The sequence below is a fragment of the Vipera ursinii genome, assembly GCF_947247035.1.
Source record: "Vipera ursinii genome assembly, chromosome: 2".
Taxonomy (NCBI): domain Eukaryota; kingdom Metazoa; phylum Chordata; class Lepidosauria; order Squamata; family Viperidae; genus Vipera; species Vipera ursinii.
Genome location: NC_139513.1, coordinates 10,269,533 through 10,295,574, shown reverse-complemented (window position 1 = coordinate 10,295,574; position 26,042 = coordinate 10,269,533). Strand labels below are relative to the sequence as shown.

The 26,042-nt window shown below is 43.9% G+C and overlaps 1 protein-coding gene across 1 annotated transcript; it reads right to left on the bottom strand.

Annotated features, from left to right (window-relative positions):
• Nucleotides 1-1,223: 1,223 nt before the first annotated feature.
• LOC310633317 (uncharacterized protein) lies at nucleotides 1,224-19,605 on the bottom strand (the record flags this gene model as incomplete). The annotated part of the gene is made up of 6 exons (XM_083351019.1): nucleotides 1,224-3,814; nucleotides 5,695-5,866; nucleotides 17,496-17,581; nucleotides 17,871-17,982; nucleotides 19,410-19,536; nucleotides 19,583-19,605. The coding sequence occupies 6 exons, from the start codon at nucleotides 19,603-19,605 to the stop codon at nucleotides 1,650-1,652; spliced, it is 2,685 nt and encodes an 894-aa protein (XP_083207145.1). The 3' UTR covers nucleotides 1,224-1,649.
• Nucleotides 19,606-26,042: the final 6,437 nt, after the last annotated feature.

The following is a 26,042-nucleotide window of genomic DNA, read 5'->3' as shown; positions in this document are numbered from 1 at the left end:
CAAACGTTTTTAAGTGTTTTTAGTTTTTTGCTTTTCAGTAAAAAAAGATGGCCAATTGCAAGATGGAGGGACTCAGTTACAGTGGCAATGGATGTACCCTTTGAAGACCTAAAGGATCAGGCTAGGCTGATTGTCTTGGGGGAAAAAAAACTATGTGGTGTAAGTAACTAAGAACTCTTGTGGCAGATAATCAGTCAAAACCTCCTAGGATTGAAAAGCTTCTCCTATCAACGGTTTCAAAAGTTAAAAATTTTATTTCCTCTCTTCATTGCTCCTTCCTGCACACTATCTACACTGCTGTATAAATAATCCAGCCACTTAAATTTACTTCACAGTGCAGGCAGTTTCATGCAAATTATAAATATTGTTATTATTTCCCTTTTGTTAGGTTGTTAAGGAATGATCAAATCAATATAGCTTTGCCAGAAAGAAGCACCGAGTTTATTTCCTGTACACTGGTGGGTCACCCTTTAAACGGTTGGATCATCATGGTCCAATGAAAATAAAGTTCCAAAAACCTCCATAAAGTTACAAAACTGTTTCCTAACGGATTCATTGAGGAACAATAATATAACTGTTCCTATACTATACTATAAGGGACGCAGTGGCTCAGTGGGTTAGGACGCTGAGCTTGTCGATCAGAAGGTCGGCAGTTTGGCGGATCGAATCCCAAGTGCCGCGTAACAGAGTGAGTGCCTGTTACTCGTCCCAGCTTCTGCCAACCTAGCAGTTCGAAAGCACATAAAAATGCAAGTAGAATAGGGACCACTATGGTGGGAAGGTAACAGCATTCTGTGCGCCTTTGGCGTCTAGTCATGCCGGCCACATGACCACGGAGATGTCCTCGGACAAGCGCTGGCTCTTCAGCTTTGAAATGGAGATGAGCACCGGCCCCTAGAGTTGGAAACTACTAGCACGCATGTGCGGGGGAACCTTTACCTTATACTATACTATAAACTATTCCTATACCCAGCACTGATGGTGTTGCCTAGTTTGGTAATGAAATGTGTGCAAGAAAAAAGACCAAACTCAAAGAGCATCAGGGACCCATCATTTCCACCCTGAGCTACAAATATTCTCCTCCATTTGCTCCTATACTTTCAACACCCAATGAAACCCATGTTGGCGCCAGCAGGAAACATAACTGAATCTTTTCCCTCCGAGATTAGAGTCTCCCACAAACCATCCCAAGATTTTAATTCAAAAGGGAAACTAGAACACTGTCCACCGAAGAATATATTTATTATAGTACTAGAGACAGCAGAAGCAAAAATCTAAAAAGGGAGGTCTCTCCTTATACACTGACACAAACGAGAATATACATACGATTGTTGAAAATAATTGTGTTAAGCATGTATGCGATGGGTGCCTCGGTTAGAGAAGACAGATATGGAATCCGTGAGACAGTGGAACAGAGTTGCAAAAATAATGGTGGTGTATTTGAGTGAACAGTGTGTTATACGAACATTAGTAAATTCCTAGGGATATTTTTTATGGCTTGTCATACAAGGGCCTTGCTTTCCAAAGCCTTTGCTCGCCTCTCAGTATCTCTGTACTCCTTGGCCTTCTATGGCTGAGTAGAGAGGGTTCATTTTGCCCCTAGGAAGGGGATGGTTTTGCCTATTCTAACCAATGCCATTTTTTTTCTCCTACAGTGCAGGCTCTATGGATAAACTTCTATGCATACTCTTGTGAGACGCAAGCTGACTGCGCAACCTGAAGCTCATTCCACACTCCATACATTGATACGGTTTCTCTCCTGTGTGGATCCTCTTATGAATAGTGAGAGATCCATTTTCACGGAAGCTCTTTCCACACTCTGTGCACTGATACGGTTTCTCCCCTGTGTGGATCCTTTTATGAGACGTGAGGGACGATCGCATTGTGAAGGTCTTTCCACACTCCATACACTGATACGGTCTTTCTCCAGTATGGATCCTTTTATGGGAAGTAAGGTCACTGCTGCGCTTGAAGCTTTTGCCGCATCCCATGCATTCGTACGGTTTCTCTCCCGTGTGGATCCTTTTATGGGAAGTAAGATCGCTGCTTAATCTGAACGTCTTTCCACACTCCATACAGTGGTATGGTTTTTCTCCCGTGTGGATCCTTTGATGAGATGTAAGCTGACTGTTCAGTCTGAACGTCTTTCCACACTCCAGGCATTGATAAGGTTTCTCCCCTGTGTGGATCCTTTTGTGGGAAATAAAGCAACCTTCTTTGCTGAAGCTCTTTCCACACTCTGCACATTTAAATGGTTTCTCCCCCGTGTGGACACTGCTATGGAAAATAAGGGAATTGCTCTGGTTGAAGCTCTTTCCACACTCCAGACACTGATAGGGTTTCTCCCCTGTGTGAATCCTTTTATGGAAAGTAAGGGAACTGCCTCTGCTGAAGCTCTTTCCGCATTCAATGCATTTATATGGTTTTTCTCCCGTGTGGATGGTTTTGTGGCAAATAAGGGCAGAGCTGCCTCTGAAACACTTGCCACACTCCATGCATTTATAGGGTTTTTCACCTGTGTGGATCCTTTTGTGGCTAGTGAGATTACTCCTATTTTTGAAGTTCTTTCCACACTGCACACATTTGTATGGTTTTTCTCCCGTATGGATCCTCTGATGTGCAGTAAGGTGACTATTCCATTTGAAGCTCTTTCCACACTGCATACATTTATATGGTCTCTCCCCTGAATGGATCATCTGATGGGTCGTAAGAGAGTATCCCTGGCTGAAACTCTTTCCACACTCCATACATTTGTATGGTTTCTCTCCTGTGTGGATTGTTCTATGAGACACCAGGGCAGAGCTGTCTCTGAAGCACTTCCCACACTCTGTGCATTTATATGGTTTCTCCCCTGTGTGGATCCTTTTATGGGAAGTAAGGTGACTGCTGTTCCTGAACCTTTTCCCACACTCCGTGCATTTGTATCGTTTCTCACCCGTATGGATGGTTTTATGGCAAGTGAGGGAACTGACATTGCTGAAACTTTTCCCGCATTCCGCACAACTATACGGCTTCTCCCCCGTGTGGTTCCACATGTGATATGTCAGCTGACTGCTCAGCCTGAAGCTCTCTCCACACTCGATGCACGTATATGGTTTTTCACCTGAGTGGATCCTTCTGTGAGAAATAAGATGACTGCGTTGCCTAAAGCTCTTTCCACACTCTATACATTTATAAGGTTTTTCTCCAGTGTGGATCCTATGATGGGAAGTTAGGTGGCTGCTGCTCCTGAAGCTCTTTCCACACTCCTTGCATTGATATGGTTTCTCATTGTGAAGCTTCGTCTGGGCAGTAAGCAGACTGCTCTGTTTGAGGCTCTTTTTTCCATGCTCTAGATATTTATGCGCTCTTTTGCCCGTGCGTGTTGTTTTATGGGAAGCAAGGTTATCGGGATCACCAAATTCCTCTCCGGACTTTTTGCATTCATAGGAATTCTCCCCAGTGTGGATTTCTGGACCTGAAGGAGGAGGGAAGGTTGGCCCGCAAGACAATTCAGGGTTTCTGCCTTCATCATAGTTGTATTCCGTCTCGGTTGCACCCTGATTATCTAGGTCCAAGTTATTTTTTAACACGGTGCTATGTAGTAGCCAAGAGTTAGTTCTGTTTTCCATCTGTTCCTGCTGGATTGAGGACTCAAGGACTTCCACACCTTGGGAAAGGGATGCATTATCTCCCATATACTGAAGGTGGTATTCGTTGTGTATCTTTGAGCTCCATTGACATTCAGGAGTCTCCTGTCCCACTTCTTCTTTGAATGTTTCTGACATCCCTCTATCTAGTTCCTGATCATTCACAGTTTCCTGCTCATCTCCTACTTGGGGGAGGGGGGGGGAATGAATGAGAAAAAGAAAAAAAAGAGAGATTTTTTAAAAAGTGTAAATCTTCTACCGTAAGACCTTTCACACAGAAACTGGATGAGGCACCAAAGATCAACTTCTATTAGTTAATAAGCTAATTCTAATGGGAGTTGATCAGCATTTCCAGAATTCTCTTTCTATATTGTTACAACCTATACAATAGTACCTTAGTTAGTACTCAACTGCTTTGAAACTGATCAAATGCATTTTGACACCAACATTTTGTCCTGCTGCTCATCATTTGTTTGGCACACAACACACAAGCTAGAACTTGTTGTTGTCAGCTGCCTTGTGAATCACTACATTATTCCTTATGGGAAAAAATCTGTTTGGTACTCATCGTTTTTGGTACTCATCATGCTTCCCGGAGCCAATGAACAATGATTGCTGAGATACCACGGTATCAGATTTTGTTTACACAACTATTTCAAATCTTATTCCTTTGCTGAAGTATTTCCCACTGATTTCATGAGCTGTTTTTCCCCCCTTGCTAATAAATAAAGATTTAACCAATGAACAAAAAGGAAGAGGAAAGAAAAAAAAGGCAGTAATGAAAATGTGTTTTAGTTCAACGGATTGAGATGTTTGCTTGCAAGCATTAGAATTCTGGATTTTAGCCAATTGCAGTCAATCAAGCGAACACAAAATTTTTGCATCTTGTCATTAACCTGGATTGGCTAGGGGAAATATTTTCCATCATTATTGTCAAAACAATCAGGAAAGGTTTTTTCATAATTGAAAGCTCTGGACATCAGAACCACAAAGTATGCATGTTGGATAGGTATGTACATAATCAACCATCATTTATGAAGTTATATGTAAGTGGTGGCAAACCTATGGCATGTGTGCCAGAGGGGACACTTGGAGCCCTCTCTGTGGGCCTGCACGCCTTGCTCTTTGGTTAGGTTTTTGCAGGAAAAAGCCATTTCTCAAGCCTCTTCCTAGCCAAAACAAGCCTCCAGAGTGAGTGCGCTGTTTTGAGCTTTGAATTATATCAAATCTGACACCAGAAAAAGACTAACAGATGACCTGAGTGCTGTATGTGTTGCTCTCAAACTTACAAAGTATAAGCCAGGGTTAGACAAATTATCAGCAAGCATACAACACCAAAAATCACATTAATTGTTCAAAAGCATGCCAAATGCAAACTTTTACCTTCCAGTAAAAAGTTATTTGTATCATTGAAAACTTTGTTGTTTTGTTTTTCTTTTAAGACAAAAGATGTTAATGTATGAGTTGTTTTTTTTAAACTAAAACCTCAGTATTCAGATAAAATTGCCGTGTTGGCACTTTGCGATAAATAAGTGGGTTTTGGGTTGCAGTTTGGGCACTCGGTCTCTAAAAGGTTTGACATCACTATGTTATATGTCCTGCCAGATCTCTAGGGGGATACAGGAAAGAGGATTAAGATGCAAATCTAAAAGTAACCTCTGATGAAAAAGGACCTTTGGTGTTCACTGGTAACAGTGAATTTGATGTAATTTGATGGGGAGGAGTGAAAATGCATTTTCTGTGATTATTGGGTCTGTATTCTCATCCTTGAATCTTTTCGTCTTCCCTGCTCGTACAGTAATTATTTATTTGACAACTTTGCACTGATTATATGGCTCACCATGTCATTAATGGGAATATAGACGACCAAGAGTTTCAAAGAATATGGACTGAATACAAAAAGGAGAGAAGGAACATGGATCCAGTTGCAAAATGCATGAAAGACAACTTGAAAGGAAAAGAAAGTCATGCGTAGATGGAAATGATGAAAATCATGAAAAAGAAAGAAGGGAAAAGTTTCAGGGACAAATGACTGCATAGGGACTTCTGCTTGATTCGTTCTTACTTGCTTTCAGCTCCACCATGAACTCAGAGAAGTGAGGGCCCTTACCCAGAGAAGTCACATTTCTAGAGTTTTCCATCATGACTTCCCCGTGGAGGGATTTCTGCATGGAATCCAGCAGAGCCCACTCTTCCTTTGTGAAACACACTGCTACCTCCTGGAAGGACACAACAGTCTGGAAAGAGAACAAGAACATTCCTGAGAAAAAAAACTCAAGAAAGGATTGGCACACAGAGGCCACACACATACATACACTACATATATCCATCATGCTACATGCTATTCCCCTTTGGGGTAAACAACATATGCATTTCAAACTTATTTGTTTTCATCAGTCAGCCATACCCTTCTGAGATTCGAACCTGGGCCGACTGCACATTAGGCAGTTGTTTTTACCTCTAGGTCACAAGCTCTATCTCACTTTGTTAGCTGAGAAGCAAAGGAGATATGTGTTAAATGCTTGTTAACTATTTAGATTACCTTGCTAGGCCCCAAACATGAGACAAATCTTTATTTCCTGTATCAGCCAAACCAAAGGCCATCGACAGTCAGTAGTCACAACAGTGACAGCTCATATTTGTGTAAATTTTTTAGATTGCTAACAAAGAATTAAAGGGAGACTGATATGCATTTCAAACTTATTTGTTTTCATCAGTCAGCCATACCCTTCTGAGATTCGAACCATGTTTGGGGCCTAGCAAGGTAAGTGAGTTCAGCAAAGAGCATGGTTTATTTCTTGCAGGATCTGAACTGGAGAACTGAGCTGCAGCTGCAGCAATTTGTAGCCTGGCCCCTAGGCGGCAGCCAATAGGTTTAAAGCAACCTATTGATGCGTAGGGGCAGCCAATAGCAGCACTGAAGACGGGGTGCCTGAGTTGCTGGGAGCCATTAGCTAGCTCCAGCTTACCACGTGGTGTTACACTCAAGCCCAATACATTACACCCCTCCCCTCTTAGAATGAACAACATCATAGCAATAACAAAAGTGATTACAACAATACAGTTTGCAAGATTTAACAATAGTGTGAATAGGATCCATTTAACAATACAATAACACACTTACACTCCTTCATGGATTGCTGCCTTGTTGTGGCGAAGTGGCTTGCATAATTCAATGAAGCTATCAGCTATGCCGTGCAGGGCCACCCAAGACGGAATGGTCATAGCAGAGAGTTCTGACAAAACGTGATCCACTGGAGAAGGAAATGGCAACCCACTCCAGTATCTCTGCCATGAAAACCCCATGGACAATACCAAAAGGCAAAACGATATGACACTGGAAGATGAGGCCCTCAGGTCGGAAGGCGTCCAATATGAGCAGAGGGCTAGTACTAGTAGCGCCAGAAAGAATGAAGCGACTGGGCTAAAGCCAAAAGGACACTCAGCTGTGGATGTGTCTGGTGCTGAAAGGAAAGTCAGATGCTGTAAAGATTTTTTCTCCATAGGAACCTGGAATGTAAGATCCATGAATCAAGGAAAGCTGGATGTGGTCAAACAAGAGATGACAATACTGAACATCGACATCTTAGGTATCAGCGTACTAAAATGGACAGGAATGGGTGAATTTAATTCAGATGACCATCAGGTATACTACTGCGGGCAAGAATCCCTTAGAAGAAATGGAGTAGCCTTCATAGTCAATAAAAGAGTAGGAAAAGCAATACTGGGATACAATTCTCAAAATGACAGAATGATCTCAGTTCAAATCAAAGGCAAACCATTCAATATCACAGTAGTCCAAGTCTATGCCCCAACCACCAGTGCTGAAGAGGATGAAATTGACCGGTTCTATGAAGCCCTACAGCACCTTATAGAACTAACACCAAAAAATGATGTCCTTATCATCATGGGGGATTGGAATGCTAAAGTAGGAAGCCAAAAGATAACCGGAATAACAGGCAAGTTTGGCCTTGGAGTACAAAATGAAGCAGGGCACAGGCTGATAGAATTTTGTCAAGAGAATATGATGGTCATAGCAAACACTGTTTTCCAACAACCCAAGAGACGGCTCTACACATGGACATCACCAGACGGTCAACACAGAAATCAGATTGACTATATGCTCTGCAGCCAAAGATGGAGAAGCTCTATACAGTCAGTAAAAACAAGACCAGGAGCTGACTGTGGCTCAGACCATGAGCTTTTCATTGCAAAGTTTAGGCTTAAACTGAAGAAAGTAGGGAAAAGCACTAGGCCACTCGGGTATGAATTAAATCATATCCCTGTTGAATATACAGTAGAGGTGACAAATAGATTTAAGGAATTAGATCTGATAGACAGAGTGCCTGAAGAACTATGGACAGAGGTTCACAACATTGTAGAACAGGTAAGCAACCAAAACTGTCCCAAAGAAAAAGAAATGCAAGAAAGCAAAATGGCTGTCTGAAGAAGCTTTGCAAATAGCTGAGGAAAGGAGGGAAGCGAAAGGCAAGGGAGAAAAAGAAAGATATGCCCAATTGAAAGCAGAATTCCAGAGAATAGCTAGAAGAGATAAGAATGCAAAGAAATAGAAGAAAACAATAGAATAGGGAGGACCAGAGATCTTTTCAAGAAAATTGGAGAGATGAAGGGAACGTTTAATGCAAAAATGGGCATGATAAAGGACCAAAATGGCAGGGACCTAAAAGAGGCAGAAGAGATTAAGAAGAGGTGGCAAAATTACACAGAAGAACTATACAAGAATGAGCTTAACGTCCCTGATAATCACAATGAGGTGGTCACTGACCTCAAGCCAGACATCCTAGAATGTGAAGTGAAGTGGGCCTTAGAAAAGCTGAGCAACAACAAAGCTAGTGGAGGTGACAGTATTCCAGCTGAGCTATTCAAAATCTTAAAAGATGATGCAGTAAAAGTGCTACACTCAATTTGCCAGCAAATTTGGAAAACTCAACAGTGGCCACAGGATTGGAAAAGATCAGTTTACATTCCAAGTCCAGAGAAAGGCAGTGCCAAAGAATGTTCAAACTATTGCACCATTGCACTCATTTCGCATGCTAGTAAAGTTATGCTTAAAATCCTACAAGCTAGACTCCAGCAGTATGTGGATCGAGAACTACCAGAACTACAGGCAGGATTTCGAAGAGGCAGAGGAACTAGAGATCAAATTGCCAACATACGCTGGATCATGGAGAAAGCTAGAGAGTTCCAGAAAAACATCTACTTCTGCTTCATTGACTATGCTAAAGCCTTTGATTGTGTGGATCATAACAAACTGTGGCAAGTTCTTAAAGAGATGGGCATACCAGACCATCTTATTTGTCTCTTGAGAAACCTATATGTAGGCCAAGAAGCAACAGTGAGAACTGGACACGGAACCACTGATTGGTTCAAAATTCGGAAAGGAGTCCGGCAAGGCTGTATACTGTCGGCCTGCCTATTTAACATATGCAGAGCACATCATGAGAAAGGCAAGGCTAGATAAATCAAAAGTTGGAATTAAGATTGCTGGAAGAAATATCAACAACCTAAGATATGCAGATGATACCACTCTAATGGCAGAAAGTGAAGAAGAACTAAAGAGCCTCTTGTTGCGGGTGAAGAAGAGTGCAAAACTTGGGTTGAAACTTAACATTAAGAAAGCCAAGATCATGGCATCCGGCCCTCTCAATTCCTGGCAAATAGATGGGGAAGAAATGGAGGTAGTGACAGATTTTATTTTCCTGGGCTCCAAGATCACTGCAGATGGGCACTGCAGCCAAGAAATTAAAAGACGCTTGCTCCCCGGGAGGAAAGCCATGGCAAATCTAGACAGCACACTAAAAAGCAGAGATATCACCCTGTCAAAAAAAGTGCGTATAGTCAAGGCTATGGTCTTCCCAGTTGCAATGTATGGCAGTGAAAGTTGGACCATAAGAAAGGCCGAGCGCCAAAGAATTGAAGCCTTTGAACTGTGGTGCCGGAGAAGACTCCTGCGAGTCCCTTGGACTGCAAGGCGATCAAACCGGTCAGTCCTAGAGGAGATCAACCTGACTGCTCTTTAGAAGGCCAGATCCTGAAGCTAAAACTCAAATACTTTGGCCACCTAATGAGAAGGAAGGACTCATTGGAGAAGAGCCTAATGCTGGGAAACATTGAGGGCAATAGAAGAAGGGGATGCCAGAGAATGAGGTGGCTGGATGGAGTCACTGAAGCAGTAGGCGTGAGCTTAAATGGACTCCAGAAGATGGTAGAGGACAGAAAGGCCTGGAGGAACGTTGTCCATAGGGTCGCGATGGGTCGGACACGACTTCGTAGCTAACAACAACAACAACAACATATATATATGTTTTCTGAGGTTTTCGCGGGTGTTCGTATGTGGATCGTTGGTTATTCGGGTTTTTTCCCGCGTAGAACTTTAGTTCTACGCGGGGAAAAACCCGAATAACCAAAGACACACACACACACACACACACACACACACAAACATATATATATATATATATTCATTATGTAAGGGACGCGGTGGCTCAGTGGGTTAGGACGCTGAACTTGTCGATCAGAAGGTCGGCAGTTTGGCGGGTCGAATCCCGAGTGCCGCATAGCAGAGTGAGTGCCTGTTACTCGTCCCGGCTTCTGCCCACCTAGCAGTTTGAAAGCACGTAAAAATGCAAGTAGAAAAATAGGGACCACTACGGTGGGAAGGTAACAGCGTTCCGTGCGCCTTTGGCATCTAGTCATGCCGGCCACATGACCACGGAGACGTCCTCGGACAAGCGCTGGCTCTTCGGCTATGAAACGGAGATGAGCACCGGCCCCTAGAGTCGGAAACGACTAGCACGCATGTGCGGGGGAACCTTTACCTTTTTTAATATATTCATTATATATTTGCCCAACATTTCCAATGTTGGGTAAATACAATTCTTGCTGCCGTTAATATGTATAGTATTAGGTATCTGCAATCTCTCTCACAATTGGCTCCTATTATTCCTAAGGAAAATAAATCTGGTGTACAGTCTGTTTGTTTTTTAGTCATTTTCTCCAACCATAAACGTCTTTAACCCAAAATCTTTTTGCTTTTGTAGCCATTCGTCCATAGTGAGAATCGAAACATCCTTCCGTTTTTTGGCGTAGAGCAGTCTTGCTGCCACCAACATATATAAAAATCAATTTCCTCCCCCCCAAGTCTTTTTACATTAGACCCAGAAGAAAAGCAACATTGTGCAAAAAGACAGAAAGGAAATCAGATGATCCCACAGATGCTGACTTCTGTGGCCCTTTACGTCATGGCTTACATCAGGGGCAGGCAACCTTGGCTCTGTTATGACTCGTAGACTTCAACTTCCAGAATTCCTGAGCCACCCCTGGCTTAGAACAATCAAGACTGTTATATAATGAACTGTAGCGTCAGAACTGCCACCCCACGCTTTGCTTAGTGCCAGTTTGCCATGGGGGAAGATGAAAGGGAGGAGAATTGGGGAGGATAACGGTTCATTGTATCTGCCAGAGACACGGATTCAAGGTCAGACCGCTGGCTGCGTACCAGCCCACACTTCTGACCCAAAACATCTCCTTTAAATTTGACTGGACATGAGGGACAAGCAATGGGAAGCATCTAAGAGAGGGGAGAATTACGCTTGGGGATTTTTGGTGCGTGATTTACAGCTCTTTGCCCTACTGTATTTCACTTGACCTTGGAGTCAAGGTTCGTTTTTACTCAAGGTTCATGTTGAGGCAGGGTTGACATGTAGCAAGACACAGAATGTAAAGGTTAAGTTACTTTTTAAGGAGGTAAGGTGTTGAGAAGGTGCTCAGCCTGCAGCCACTGAGAACCCTGGGGGAAGCAGGTTATTTTGAATTGTTTCAGGCAGGATTCAGGGTTAGGATTCAGTGTGGAGACAACCTTGGTTGTGCTTGATGGTGACCTGTGGCAAAACTAGGCTGGAAGTGGTGCCTTTTTCCTTGTTCTTCTTAATCTCTCAGCATCTTTTGATGCTATCAGCTATGATAGCCTTCTTGGTAGCCTTCTTTTTCTTAACATTAAGAAAACCAAGATCATGGCATCCGGCCCTCTCAATTCCTGGCAAATAGATGGGGAAGAAATGGAGGTAGTGACAGATTTTATTTTTTCTGGGCTCCAAGATCACTGCAGATGGAGACTGTAGCCAAGAAATTAAAAGACGCTTGCTCCTCGGGAGGAAAGCCACAGCACACTAAAAAACAGAGACATCACCCTGTCAACAAAAGTGCGTATAGTCAAGGCTATGGTCTTCCCTGTTGCAATGTATGGCTGTGAAAGTTGGACCATAAGAAAGGCTGAGCGCCAAATAATTGAGGCCTTTGAACTGTGGTGCTGGAGAAGACTCCTGCGATTCCCAAGGCGATCAAACTGGTCAGTCCTAGAGGAGATCAACCTGACTGCTCTTTAGAAGGCCAGTTCCTGAAGCTAAAACTCAAATACTTTGGCCACCTAATGAGAAGGAAGGACTTACTGGAGAAGAGCCTAATGCTGGGAAAGGTTGAGGGCAAGAGAAGAAGGGGACAACAGAGAATGAGGTGGCTGGATGGAGTCACTGAAACAGTAGGCGTGAGCTTAAATGGACTCCAGAAGATGGTAGACGACAGGAAGGCCTGGAGGAACATTGTCCATAGGGTCGCGATGGGTCGGACACGACTTCGCAGCTAACAACAACAACAACAAGCCTTCTTGGACACGGGAACCTGGGAGAACTATTTTGTGATGGTTCTCTTCCTTTCTTCAGGGCTGTTTTCGGTCAGTATTGATGAGACTAAAACATATGAAGAACGGCTGCAGGACTTGGGTTTGGCTAGTCTAAAGAAAAGAGGAAATAGGGGAGACATGATAGCCATGTTCCAGTATTTGAGGGGCTGCCACAAGGCAGAGGGAGCCAGGTTGTTCACCAAAGCACCAGAGGGCAGGACGAGAAACAACGGTTGGAAACTGATCAACGAGAGAAGCAACCTGGCATTAAGGAGAAACTTCCTGACATTGTGGACAATCAACCAGTGAAACAGCTTATCCCCAGAAATTGTGGGCACCTCATCACTGGAGATCTTTAAGAAGAGACTAGACCAGGGGTGTCAAACCGCTGGCCCACAGGCAGGACGTGTCATCCGGAAGCTGCGCCCACCCCACTGCTGTCAATGGCAAAACCGTCCTGATAAACTGTGCGACATCAAGTGATATCGCGAGTTTGACATGTCTGGACTAGACATTCACCTGTCTGGGACGGTATAGATTTTCCTGCTTGAGCAGGGGTCTGGACTAGAAGACCCCCAAGGTCCCTTCCAGCTCTATTCTATTCTATTCTATTCTATTCTATTCTATTCTATTCTATTCTATTCTATTCTATTCTATTCTATTCTATTCTATTCTATTCTATTCTATTCTAGTGGGAGGGAGATGTCATTCTTTATGGGATGCTCTCCCCCCCTCAATTCAACACCCACATGAAACCACTGGGCTTTGAACTCAGGCTGGTCAAATGAGGCTGTCTAAGTGTCCCTCTGCCTGGAGGCTGTAAGGGCCTGGATGGAACATGTCTTCAGCTCAGTCCTACCAAGACTGAGTGGCTGTGGTTGTTAGGGCCACTTAGATCCAGGGAGATTGTAACTCTAACCTTGGGTGTACTTTGTAATAGTGGCGAATGTCTGTAGCTCGGGTATAAGATGAGGGGAAAGGTTCGTTCTCCAAGCTGGTGGGTTGGTTTCCGAGTGTTTCGTTACCAGGCTAGGTAACGTCTTCAGCGGCGTTTGTCTGTGTCAGAGCACTTCTGTTTATAAGATGACTCGCTGATGACTCACACTTGACCCACTGATAATTCACACCCTCCACTGATCCTGACCTGAAATAACCTCCCCATCACAAGATTCTCTCTGATGACTCACACCTGACCCATCACAAGACCCTCACTTGACACACCCACCCCTGAAGCCCTTACAAAACAGAAGAGCACTGACACAGACATCCCCTAAACGCCGCTGAAGATGTTACCTAGCCTGGTAATGAAGTTATTCTTCCCCATTCAAGGGTGGCACATAATCTGGGCATGGGAAGTCATCTTTGATTTACAGCTCCTGCTTAAGGAGCAGAGGGCACCATAGCAAAGGTTGCCTTTATGCAACTTCAATTAGTGCGCCAATTGTGCTCTTTCCTGGATGAGGAGGCCCTCTGGTCATTCAAGTCCCAGGGAATTTGACTACTGCCATGTACTCTATGTAGGTCTGCCCTTGAAAACCACCTGGAAGCTTCAACCGGCCCAGAATGGCATGAGCAGTGATGAAAATGTCTTGGTATGCCTCTGTTTTGTGATCTGCACTGCTGCCAATTTGCTTCTGGGTGCAATTCAAGGTGCTGACTATGACTTACAATGGCCTAGGACCCAGTTATTTGAGGCATCCCCTATCTCCCATGGTACTTTGGATCCCTTCTTAAACAGGGTCAACTTTAGAGACCCTGAAATCGGGGAATTTCCGGCTCTGATGAAGGTTTCAGAATGGTTAAAACCTAGCTTAGGCTACAGTGTCCATTGTGAGCTCTGTTGCTGGCCACATTTGCCATATGGTGTTTTTTTTTAATTCTTACCTGCTTTGTTTTTTGAAGTAGATACAAAATAGTGTGAAATCACAACTGGCAGTTTTTAGCTGATGTTGGCCCTCATACTCATCCCCAAAACCTTGGATGTCGGAATGTACTGGTGTAGTATATGTGTTGGTCTAAGCCAGGGGTAGGCAACCTTGGCTCTTTTATGCCTCGTGGACTTCAACTCCCAGAATTCCTGAGTCAGCAGCTGACTCAGGAATTCTGGGAGTTGAAGTCCACGAGGCATAAAAGAGCCAAGGTTGCCTACCCATGGTCTAAGCAATGTGGCCTTTTTAATTGATGGATGGAAATACGTGCATTTTTCTAAGTGCTGTCCAAGATTACACACAGGGTGCTAATAATCCTGGGGGCCACTGCAGCTAGTTTATGCCATAACCTTTCAACTTTAATTTTCAGATCTTTATGATTTGAGGAATCCTTGGTGCTCTCTGAGCTTGCTTGTTTTCTTGAAAACATTTCATTACCCTAACTTCATCAGTGCTGATGATGTTACCTAGTTACAATAATGAAACGTCTGCAAGAAAACAAGCTAAGATCAGAGTGCACTAAGGACCCCTCATTTCAATCCTGAGCTACAAATATTCACCTTCATTGGTATTTTATGATCTACTCCAGTTCTTGTCTTCTACTCTGTTATTCCCTGACACTGCCACGTCAATTATCTACATTCACTTCTTTTCAACCACAATTAAATCTGGGGTGTTATGAGCCTTTTCTAGTGACAGATTTTATTTTATTTACAGATTTATTTATTTATTTACAGATTTATTTATTTACAGATTTTATTTTTCTGGGCTCCAAGATCACCGCAGATGGGGACTGCAGTCAAGAAATTAAAAGACGCTTGCTCCTTGGGAGGAAAGCCATGGCAAATCTAGACAGCACACTAAAAAGCAGAGACATCACCCTGCCAACAAAAGTGTGTATAGTCAAGGCTATGGTCTTCCCGATTGCAATGTATGGCAGTGAAAGTTGGACCATAAAAAAGGCTGAGCACCAAAGAATTGAGGCCTTTGAACTATGGTGCTGGAGAAGACTCCTGCGAGTCCCTTGGACTGCAAGGCGATCAAACCGCTCAGTCCTAGAGGAGATCAACCTGACTGCTCTTTAGAAGGCCAGATCCTGAAGTTGAAACTCAAATACTTTGGCCACCTAATGAGAAGGAAGGACTCACTGGAGAAGAGCCTAATGCTGGGAAAGGTTGAGGGTAAGAGAAGAAGGGGACGACAGAGAATGAGGTGGCTGGATGGAGTCACTGAAGCAGTAGGCGTGAGCTTAAATGGACTCCAGAAGATGGTAGAGGACAGGAAGGCCTGGAGGAACGTTGTCCATGGGGTCGCGATGGGTTGGACCACGACTTTGCAACTAACAACATCAACATAGGGGGAAAGGCATAGGAATGTCTCATTGACACTGGAGCCACCTCCTCTCTTATCACTATAGCACCCTTTAAAGATTCAATAGTGCCTGGGGCCAAGGATAATATAGTGGGGGTGGGAGAAAAAAATATCCCAGTCGAATTCACAAACAACCTAAAGGTGGAAGTTTGCCCTTGTTCCCTAGAACACCCATTCACCGTTTGTCCCCAATCTCCCCTGTCCCTCATGGGCAGAGACTTGCGGTCCATGGGGTCACGATGGGTCGGACACAACTTTGCAACTAACAACAACATGAGCCTTTTCAGTTTGTATTCAGAAATCCCACAATATTTTAACCTGCTCATTTTTTACTACTTCTTCAACTTTATGTCCCCACCATTTTTTTTTCATTACTGGCATTACTATAAACAATATATTACTATAACATCCCGATTCAGTCACAGTTTTGTCCCGTACAGTATTAACCTTGAGAACTCTAAAGCTTCCTCCTTCCATTATGTTTTCAAGATGGAGAGTGATTAATATTTATATGTTACTTATATGTAAGGGTGTAGGTCCATACATAAGTTGTTTATAGTATGTTTAAATGTGTGTTATGTATGTGTACACTTAGAGAGGAAGCAACTAAATTTCATTTTTAATGTGTGCCATTGTGCCCACAGTAAAAACTGACAATAAAGGTTATCTATCTATCTATCTATCTATCTATCTATCTATCTATCTATCTATCTATCTATCTATCTATCTATCTATTATTCTGAGATTTTTTCAGAGTTATGCAGAATCTATATTGAATAAATGAAATCAACAGCTTTAATGACATCTGGGCCAGAGTCAGCATTCCCAGCTAACAGTAAATACAGTTGTGGTCACTATTCACAAATTTTGGCCCTTTAGCGCATCGGTTGAACCAAAGCCAAAATTTTGAATTAGTTTCAAAGCCAGAAATCATTTACAAATTCTACAGATCTCTAAGTGCTGTGGTTAATACACTGAGGACAAACGGCCAATTCTTATTAAAAATAACAACAACAAAAAACTTGTCCACTGCAAGGCCTAAAATTGAGAAAACTATCCAAAGCTGTGGCACTCTAATACCAGGATTTGTGCATGGATCAAAGACTAGACTTGATAGAGGATATACAGTGCCCACATTCTACGTTTTAAACGACTTTGAAAACCACTCATACTTTGAAACTTGCTTGGATGAGAACTAAACCTACCAAGGGAAAATTATACCAGTGTCTTTGACACGGAACAGAGATACAGCCTATATGGATGGTGTTCTCTCAGCAGATCACAGCACCTGGCCTTGGATAGGAGATACAGGAGTATAGCCAGACGCACCAACAGGCTGAAAAACAGCTTTTATCCATGGGCTGTTAGGCTTTTGAATGGGAAATATTTTTTATAAACTTTATGCATAATTGACTTGTGAGGCCGGTGTGTTGTGCAATTAGTTCACCTGGTATAATAAGATGGAGGGTTTGTGTCACTGTAAGCTGGGGGCATGAAGGGAGGCTCAGCCAATCTCAATGTATACATGGTTGTACTTTGACAATAAAGGTTCATTCATCCTGCCCGCATCCCATGGATGGGGCTTTGCTTCTTTGTGCAGACCAGTTGTTGGCATGCTGCGGCCCGGTACCAGTTCACGGACCAGGGATTGGGGACCCCTGCCCTAAAGATCATATATTGGCAGTCTGTAATCCATTGAAGCATGTAGTGTATCTGCAAAGAGTTTGGGGAACATTTTGACAAGTTGAACATGATACATACCATATATACAGGTTTGATTCCTGCAATGGGAATTATTATGGTGCCCTCAGCTCTTTAATGAATTGGAGGTTTCCTTACAGCAAATCATAGTTGCTAGGTTTCTCCTACCTGAGCTGGCAGCTGAATTGCTCTTGCTGCTCCACTAGAAAAAGGGGAAGAGGTTTCAAAGAAGTCCACCGATGTTGTACGGTCCCCTACAAAATAAAGGGACCGCAGGAAGAATTTTAGAACATATTGTTAACAATTTCTGGAACAGCACAATATAAAGCACCTTCCAGACTGAAGTGACTCCTACAAAACAAGTTCCTGAAGATGAAAGAAGTCAGACTTCTTTCAGGCTAGAATTCCCGAAAATCCAGAGGTATACTTTTATTTATTTTATTTTATTTTATTAAATTTATATACCGCCCTATTCCTGGAGGACTCGGCGGTGTACAGGGAAGATTAAAATGTCTAGAAAAGGAAGAAAGGATAGTCACTGACCTGGTGAGATATCTTGAGCTTCTTCTTGCTGAGAGATCTCCCTAAAGAATGTCACCCGTGATGGTTCCCCCTTTGCTTTGGGTCCACGTGGATCCACTTCACTGGAGCCTTCCTGCATGTGAAGACCCAAAGGGAAAAATTTAGAGGGTGGGGGCTGGATGATGGGAAAGGAAGATTCTCATCTTCAGTCCCAGACAACCCATCTCCACCATCTCTAAGTGGGGAGGGAGGAGTGTTTTTGACTTTCCATCCGCCCCAACATATTTCCTAAAGGCACACGTGAAATTTGATGGAAGAGAACACTTGTAGCTCACAGTTGAACTGTGGGGTCCTTGGTGCTCTCCGAGCTCGGTTCTTTTCTCACAGACGTTTCATGACCCAACTAGGGAACATCATCAGTGCAAGAGGGAGGAGGAGGAGGAGGAGGAGGAGAAGGACTGAGGGGTCCTTGGTGCTCTCCGAGCTTGGTTCTTTTCTCGCAGACGTTTCATTACCAAACCACGTTAACATCATCTGTGCTGGTGAGGTAGCACTGTAGCGACCGTAGCATTTAGCCCTGATGACGTTCCCTCGTTTGGTAATGAAACGTCTGCAAGAAAAAACACAGCCGAGCTCCGAGAACACCAAGCACCCCTACGCAGTGACATTTTCTTGTATTCGAATTCTGGTGAGGACTTCTTAGCGTAACTAAGAATCACATTTCCTGTAGGGTGACATGTCCCCTCCCCTCACCTGCGTCTCTTTGTCCTCCGCCTGGCTTAGGAGGAAGCCTTCCGCCAGGGCCACAGCCTGGGAGCTGGTCTCGGCTCCACACTCCCGCAGCCAGTTGGCCATCTCCAGGGGAAGGACGGCCAGGAACTGCTCCAGGACCACCAAGTCCAGCATCTGAGCTTTGGTGTTCCTTTCTGGCTGCAGCCACCGAAGGCAAAGACGATGGAGGTGGCTGCAAACCTCTCGGGGTTCTTCGGCCTCCAGGTGGCCGAATCCCCTCAATGGCCGGTCCTGATGGAGGCCCCCCGGGTGAATTCCTCCTTCCAGGAACTCTTGTCTGGCCGCCTCCACCTTTGGGGCTTTCCCGGCTACCTCTTTGCCCTCCATCTTCTAGGAGAACCACAATCTTGGAAGTTCTCGATGACAGGGAAAGGAACGGACCGGCTGGGAGACTTAGAGGGGATCCCTCTCGGTGGTGGTGGTGGGGGAAATCTTCACTCCTCTCCCCAAAGAGGCCTCCTGGCCCACCTCTCTCTCCTCCTTGCCTCCCCCCTCCCCACCCCACCCCACCCCTTCCAGCCAGGCGGGCAGAGGGGCTTCTGCAGGAGGGGCTCGAGCCTACAAGGGGCTCCGTCTAGTCGGGCTTCCTCTCGCAAGCAGCCCACGGCCCTTCCGGCTCCTCGACCCTCCCTCCCTCCCTGCTTTTTGCTCAGCAGCCCCCGCCAGGGAAGGGGCAGGGAGGGGAGGGAGGGCGGCCCCCGAGCAGCGAAGCGGGCTCCGGCCAAGGGCTTTTTTCCCCCTGTCCCGGTGCTGAACCTCCCGACCAACCTTGGAAGGATCCGGATGGCGCAGCCCCCGCTTCTCCCCGGGCTCCGCTCTTTCGCGGAGGCGCCGCCGGGATCCTCCCTTGGCGAAGGAGCGCCTGCCAGGGGTTAAAGCCAGGAAGTGGGGCGCCCTAGAGAGGAGGAGGAGCCGCCTTCCCCAGCGCCTCCTCTTCCTGCCGCTGCAGCTGCTGCAGCCACATCTGGCCAGCGGCCCGGGAGCGCCCCCTGCAGGCCCGTGTTCCACCCTAGGGCGCTTTCCGCCGCTCCGCCTTGCAGATCCTCGGCTGGCTTTGAGACCGGGATCTGTGTTTCTGTCTGTCTGTTTGTCTGTCTGTCTGTCTGTCTGTCTCTCTCTCTCTCTCTCTCTCTTTCTCTCTCTCTGTGTGTGTGTGTGTGTACGGGGGGGCGGGGGCAGGAGTTGATCGCTTTTGATTGGCCTCCTGGCGCTCTGGAGGAGGGGGGGAGTGGACAATCCTCCCCTCCCGCTTCACTTAGTCTCCCCCAAACTGAGGGCAGCCTTAGGGATTGAAAGAGGGCCCCCCCACCCCCACCCAAATATTCCCCTCCCTCCCCCCATCCTCCCCCCATCGTGGTATTTGGTTGAGATGATTTTGGCTGGGGAGGGGGCGGAAGGAAGGAAGGAAGGAAGGAAGGAAGAAAGAAAGAAAGAAAGAAAGAAAGAAAGAAAGAAAGAAAGAAAGAAAGAAAGAAAGAAAGAGAGTTAGGAAGGAAAGGAGGAAGGGGAAGGAGGAACGAAGGGAAGAAGGGAAGGGAAAGGGAGGGAAGGAGGAAGGAAAGAAGGGAGGGCAAGGGAGAAAGGAAGAGAAGGGGAGGGAGGGAGGAAGGAAGGAAAGAAGGAACGGGAGGGAGGGAGAAAGGAAGAGAAAGGGAAGAGAGGAAAGAAGGGGAGGGAGGGAGGAAGAGACAAGGAAGGAAAGGAAGGAAGGAAGGAATACAGTAGCAATTTTGAGAATGAGAAATTCAGGACTTTGACAGGACAGGGTTTTTGCATGCTTGGACAAAGAAGTTATTCTGGAGTCTACATTATCGGTTGGATTATGTGTCATCAAGTCATATGTAACTCCTAATGACCCCAGATAGATGTTCTCCATGATCATCTATCCTTAATCTGGTCCTTTGGGTTTTTCTATAGGGCCCCAACTTCACTGTAGAGGCATCCATTCACCTTGCCACTGGTCGTCGTCGTCGTCCTCCTCCTCCTCCTCCTCCTCCTCCTCCTCCTCCTCTTCTTTCTTCCACCTTTCCCAACATCAGAGCCAGCTGCAGAGGACTAGGTCCGAAGTAAGATAATTTAAGCCTGGTCATTTGTGCCTTGGGTGAGGACTCTGGCTTGGCTTGTTTGAAGATTCTAATTCATCTAATGATGATCTGATTTAGATGATCTAATTTAAATTAGATTCGATCTTATTTAGATCTAATTTGCCTAAGTTAGATGATCTAATTTCATCTAACAAAGTGAAATTCAAGATCAATAAAAAGTAAGGTTTTACACTTAGGCAAGAAAAACCAAATGCACAAGTGTAGAATTGGAACAAGGACAATAACTGTGAGCGAGATCTTGGAGTTCTATTAGTCAGTCACCTAAATATGAGCCAATAGTATGCGGCAATAGCTGAAAAGCCAATACAATTCCAGGCTGCATTAATAGAGGGACAGAATCAATGCAGTATTGCAGGCTAATTCTGCCCACTGCCAGCAGTTCAATCCTGACCGATTCAAGGTTGACTCAGCCTTCCATCATTCCAAAGTTGATAAAATGAGGACCCAGATTGTTGGGGACAACTGTGCTGACTCTGTAAATCAGAGAGGGCTGTAAAGCACTATAAAACAATATATACTGTAAGTCTGAGTGCTATTGCTATTGCTATCATGTGAAATTCTAGTACTTTACAAACACTTTACAAACTGTAAAGTGGTACTAGAGCTGGAACTGGAATACTGCATCCAGTTCAGGTCACCACAATATAAAAAAGATATTTGGAAAGAATGCAGAAAAGAGCAACAAAGATGCTTCGGGGGCTGGAGGCTAAACCGTACAAAGGGAGTTGAGACCACACTTCATAAAAGAGCCACGGTTACCTACCCCTGGGACTTTATATTGAGGTATATCTGGAGACTCTCCTGAAGACGAGGAAATTGACAAGGAAAATTCACAGTCTGGGTTTATTTATTTATTTATTTTGATTTATATAAAGTGAATGTTTCACTTTATGAGGTCTTCTCTAGCAAAGATTCATAAGATGAACATTTTCCCCAAATCCGAAGAAAAGCGGGTTTGGGACTCTATGTCAGTTGGGATATTGATATCTGAATTTCTTTAATTCAAGCTTGGGATAACTGCTTCAGTTTTATCTCTTACAGTAGCTGTTGACGCTGCTAACATCGGATGTTTTTGCTTTGACAACAGATGGAGATGCAACCATTTTCTTCTTATGCTTTACTCTTAAGAGTTAGAGTTAGAGTTAGATGATGCTGGAGGGAGGAATGTGCACGAGAGTTTAGCTAGACCTAACAGTACTGAACCTAGTGTGAGAACCAAGGTTATTGAAATAACAGATGATAAGAATTGGTGGGCTGGAGAACTGGAGGGGAACCCTGCATTTCAAACTAATCGGTGAATGTGATTTATGACTGTTAATGGGAGGGAACTGTCCTTTCATACTATGTGCTCGGTGGAGGGGAACTCAGTTTTTGGCTTCGACTATGTTAGTGCCAATGCTATGGTACTCACATAAAGATTCTTTAAGGTAAACAATGCCTCCAAGTTCTTTGAAGAGTTTCATCTCTCGGAACCATGACAATAGTCCAAAATTGGCTTTTCTGTGCTTTAACCAAGGATCAAGGCCTTTATCCTTAAAAATAACCTGAAACATTTTCCTTGGAGCCGAGGAAAATAAAATCTGTCGCTACCTCCTTTTGTTACCCATCTATTTGCCAGAAATTGAGAGGGCCAGATGCCATGATCTTGGTTTTCTTAATGTTAAGTTTCAACCCAACTTTTGCACTCTCCTTCTTCACCCGCAACAAGAGGCTCTTTAGTTCTTGCCTGTTATTCCAGTTATCTTTTGGCTTCCTACTTTAGCATTCCAATCCCCCATGATGATAAGGACATCATTTTTGGTGTTAGTTCTATAAGGTGCTGTAGGGCTTCATAGAACTGGTATATTTCATCCTCTTCAGCACTGGTGGTTGGGGCATAGACTTGGACTACTGTGATATTGAATGGTTTGCCTGGGATTCGAACTGAGATCCTTCTGTCATTTTGAGAATTGTATCCCAGTATTGCTTTTCCTACTCTTTCATTGACTATGAAGGCTACTCCATTTCTTCTGAGGGATTCTTGCCCGCAGTAGTATACCTGATGGTCATCTGAATTAAATTCACCCATTCCTGTCCATTTTAGTTCGCTGATACCTAAGATGTCAATGTTCAGTCTTGTCATCTCTTGTTTGACCACGTCCAGCTTTCCTTGATTCATGGATCTTACATTCCAGGTTCCTATGGAGAAAAAATCTTTACAGCATCGGACTTTCCTTTCACTACCAGACATATGCACAGCTGAGCGTCCTTTTGGCTTTGGCCCAGTCGCTTCATTCTTTCTGGCACTACTAGTACTAGCCCTCTGCTCTTCCCCAGTAGCATATTGGATGCCTTGAGGGACTCATCTTCCAGCGTCATATCATCTTGCCTTTTGGTACTGTCCATAGGGTTTTCATGACAAAGATACTGGAGTAGGTTGCCATTTCCTTCTCCAGTGGATCACGTTTTGTCAGAACTCTCTGCTATGACCTTTCCGCCTTGGGTGGCCCTGCACGGCATAGCTCATAGCTTCATTGAATTACGCAAGCCCCTTCGCCACGACAAGGCAGCAATCCATGAAGGAGTGTAAGTGTGTTATTGTATTGTTAAGTGGATCCTATTCACACTATTGTTAAATCTTGTAAACTGTATTGTTGTAATCACTTTTGTTATTGCTATGATGTTGTTCATTCTAAGAGGGGAGGGGTGTAATGTATTGGGCTTGAGTGTAACACCACAAGTGGTAAGCTGGAGCTAGCTAACGGCTCCCAGCAACTCAGACACCCCGTCTTCAGTGCTGCTATTGGCTGCCCCTACGCATCAATAGGTTGCTTTAAACCTATTGGCTGCCGCCTAGGGGCTAGGCTATAAATTGCTGCAGCTGCAGCTCAGTTCTCCAGTTCAGATCCTGCAAGAAATAAACCATGCTCTTTGCTGAACTCACTCGCCTCATCTTCATTCCTGTGCAACGAACCCAGTACACAACAATAGGAACAGTCTACGATGAAACAATGCACGTAGGTCCATCGGAACCAAGTGCACACATTACAAGAACCCTGATCAAGACAAATATGACAAGCTGCCACACATAAAACCAAAGCCCTAATTATGTTGTCTACTTTGGTAAATACAGTATATGTTTGCTGAAGAAAAAACCCAAGCTTGAACAAATTGTCAGGAAATAAGATAAGACAACTTTTATTGTCATTTTTTTTACTGTGGGCACAATGGCACACATCAAAATTTAGTTGCCCGCTCTCAAAGTGAAACACATACATGACGCACACCGAAACATACTATATATAACATATGTATAGACCCACACCCCTACATATACATAACAAATAAATATTAAATACTGTCCATCTTGAATATATAATGGAAGGAAATTTCTCCTTAGTTCTACATTAGGTCTCTCCTTGATTAGTGTCAGGGAATTGCCCAGCCAGTGTCCAAATGGAGTCAGAGACACTGACACAAACTTGCAGTTTTACATAAATATATTTTACAATTCTATACTGAGCAAACAAGATAGTCAGGCAAGCAGGAACTTCATCAGGTAAATCACAGGGCACACAAAAGAAAAAGGTGGGAAAACAGGGAAACTCCCCCTCCACACGCACAGGAACCACCAATCAGTCACAACTATGCATTCTGGTTCACTGCACAACCCCACTGCTCCAACCACTAAATTTTAATATCTCAACAATTAGTTTCCATCCATTGCTTCTTCTGCCCTCAGGTGCTTTGGAGAATAGGTTGACCCCCTCTTCTTTGTGGCAGCCCTTCAAATATCAGATCACTGCTGTCATGTCACCCAAGTTCTTCTTTTCATTAAACGAGCCATACCCTACTCCTGCAACAGTTCTACATACAGTATGGTTTATCCTCCCTAATCATCCTTGTTGCTCTTTTACATTTAGGAAAAAAACCCAAATGCACAGGTATAGTATAGGTCAGGGGTGTTCAAACTTGGCCCTTTTATGACTTGTGGACTTCAACTCCCAGAATTCCTCAGCCAGGCACACCAGCTGAGGAATTCAGGGAGTTGAAGTCCACAAGTCATAAAAGGGCCAAGTTTGAAGACCCCTGGTATAGGTGGTACCTGGCATAATAGTAGTAAATGTGAGACGGATAAAGTAGAATAACAGAGTTGTAAGGGATCTTGGAGGTCTTCTACCCCCTGCTCAGGAATGAAACCCTTTACCATTTCAGACAAATGATTGTACAATTTCTTCTTAAAAACTTCCAGTATTGGAGCATTCACAACTTCTGGAGATAAGTTGTTCCACTGATTCATTGTTCTAAATGTCAGGAAATTTCTCCTTACTTCTAGGTTGATTGGTTTCCATCCATTGCTTCTTGTCCTGCCTTCAGATGTTTTAAGAGAATAGCTTGACTCCCTCTTCTTTGTGACAGCCCCTGAGATATTGAACCCTGCTATCATGTCCCCCCTTGTCCTTCTCTTCATTAAACTATACATACGTAATTCCAGCAACTGTTCTTTATATGTTTTAGCCTCCAGTCCCCTGATCATCTTTGTTGCTCTTCTCTGTAGTTTTTCTAGAGCAGGTATGTCAAACTTGCGATGTCACATGACATCGCGTGATGTATCGCGACATCGCACAACGTATCGTGATTTTTCCCCCCATTGTCTCAACATCTTTTTTTTACATCATAGTGACCAAAACTGGATGCAGTATTCCAAGTGTGGCCTTACCAAGGCCTTATAAAGCGGTACTAACATTTCATGTGATCTTGAATTCTACCCCTGTTAATGCAGCCTAAGATTGTGTTGGCTTTTTTGGTAGCTGCAGCACACTGCTGGTTCATCTTTAAGTGATTGTCCACTAGGACTCCAAGATCCCTCTCACAGTTACTACAGTTACTACTATTGAGCCAGGTACCACCTCTTATACCTATACATTTGGTTTTTCTTGCCTAAAGAAAACATACATAAATTGTTGAATTTTCCAAGGAGGAGCAGAAGCTGGACCCATCTTTTGAAGGGAATGCTCTAATTCTGTACCATTTTATATAGATAGATAGATAGATAGATAGATAGATAGATAGATAGATAGATAGATATAGATATAGATAGATATATAGATATAGATATAGATATAGATATAGATATAGATATATAGATATAGATATAGATATAGAGATATATAGATATATAGATATATAGATATAGATATAGAGATATAGAGATATAGAGATATAGAGGTACCTGTAAAGTGTACAATGGGCCAGAACACAAAGTTGTAGTTGATTGGTTGGCTCCTGCATGAGGCATTCTAGGCTATGATTGGTT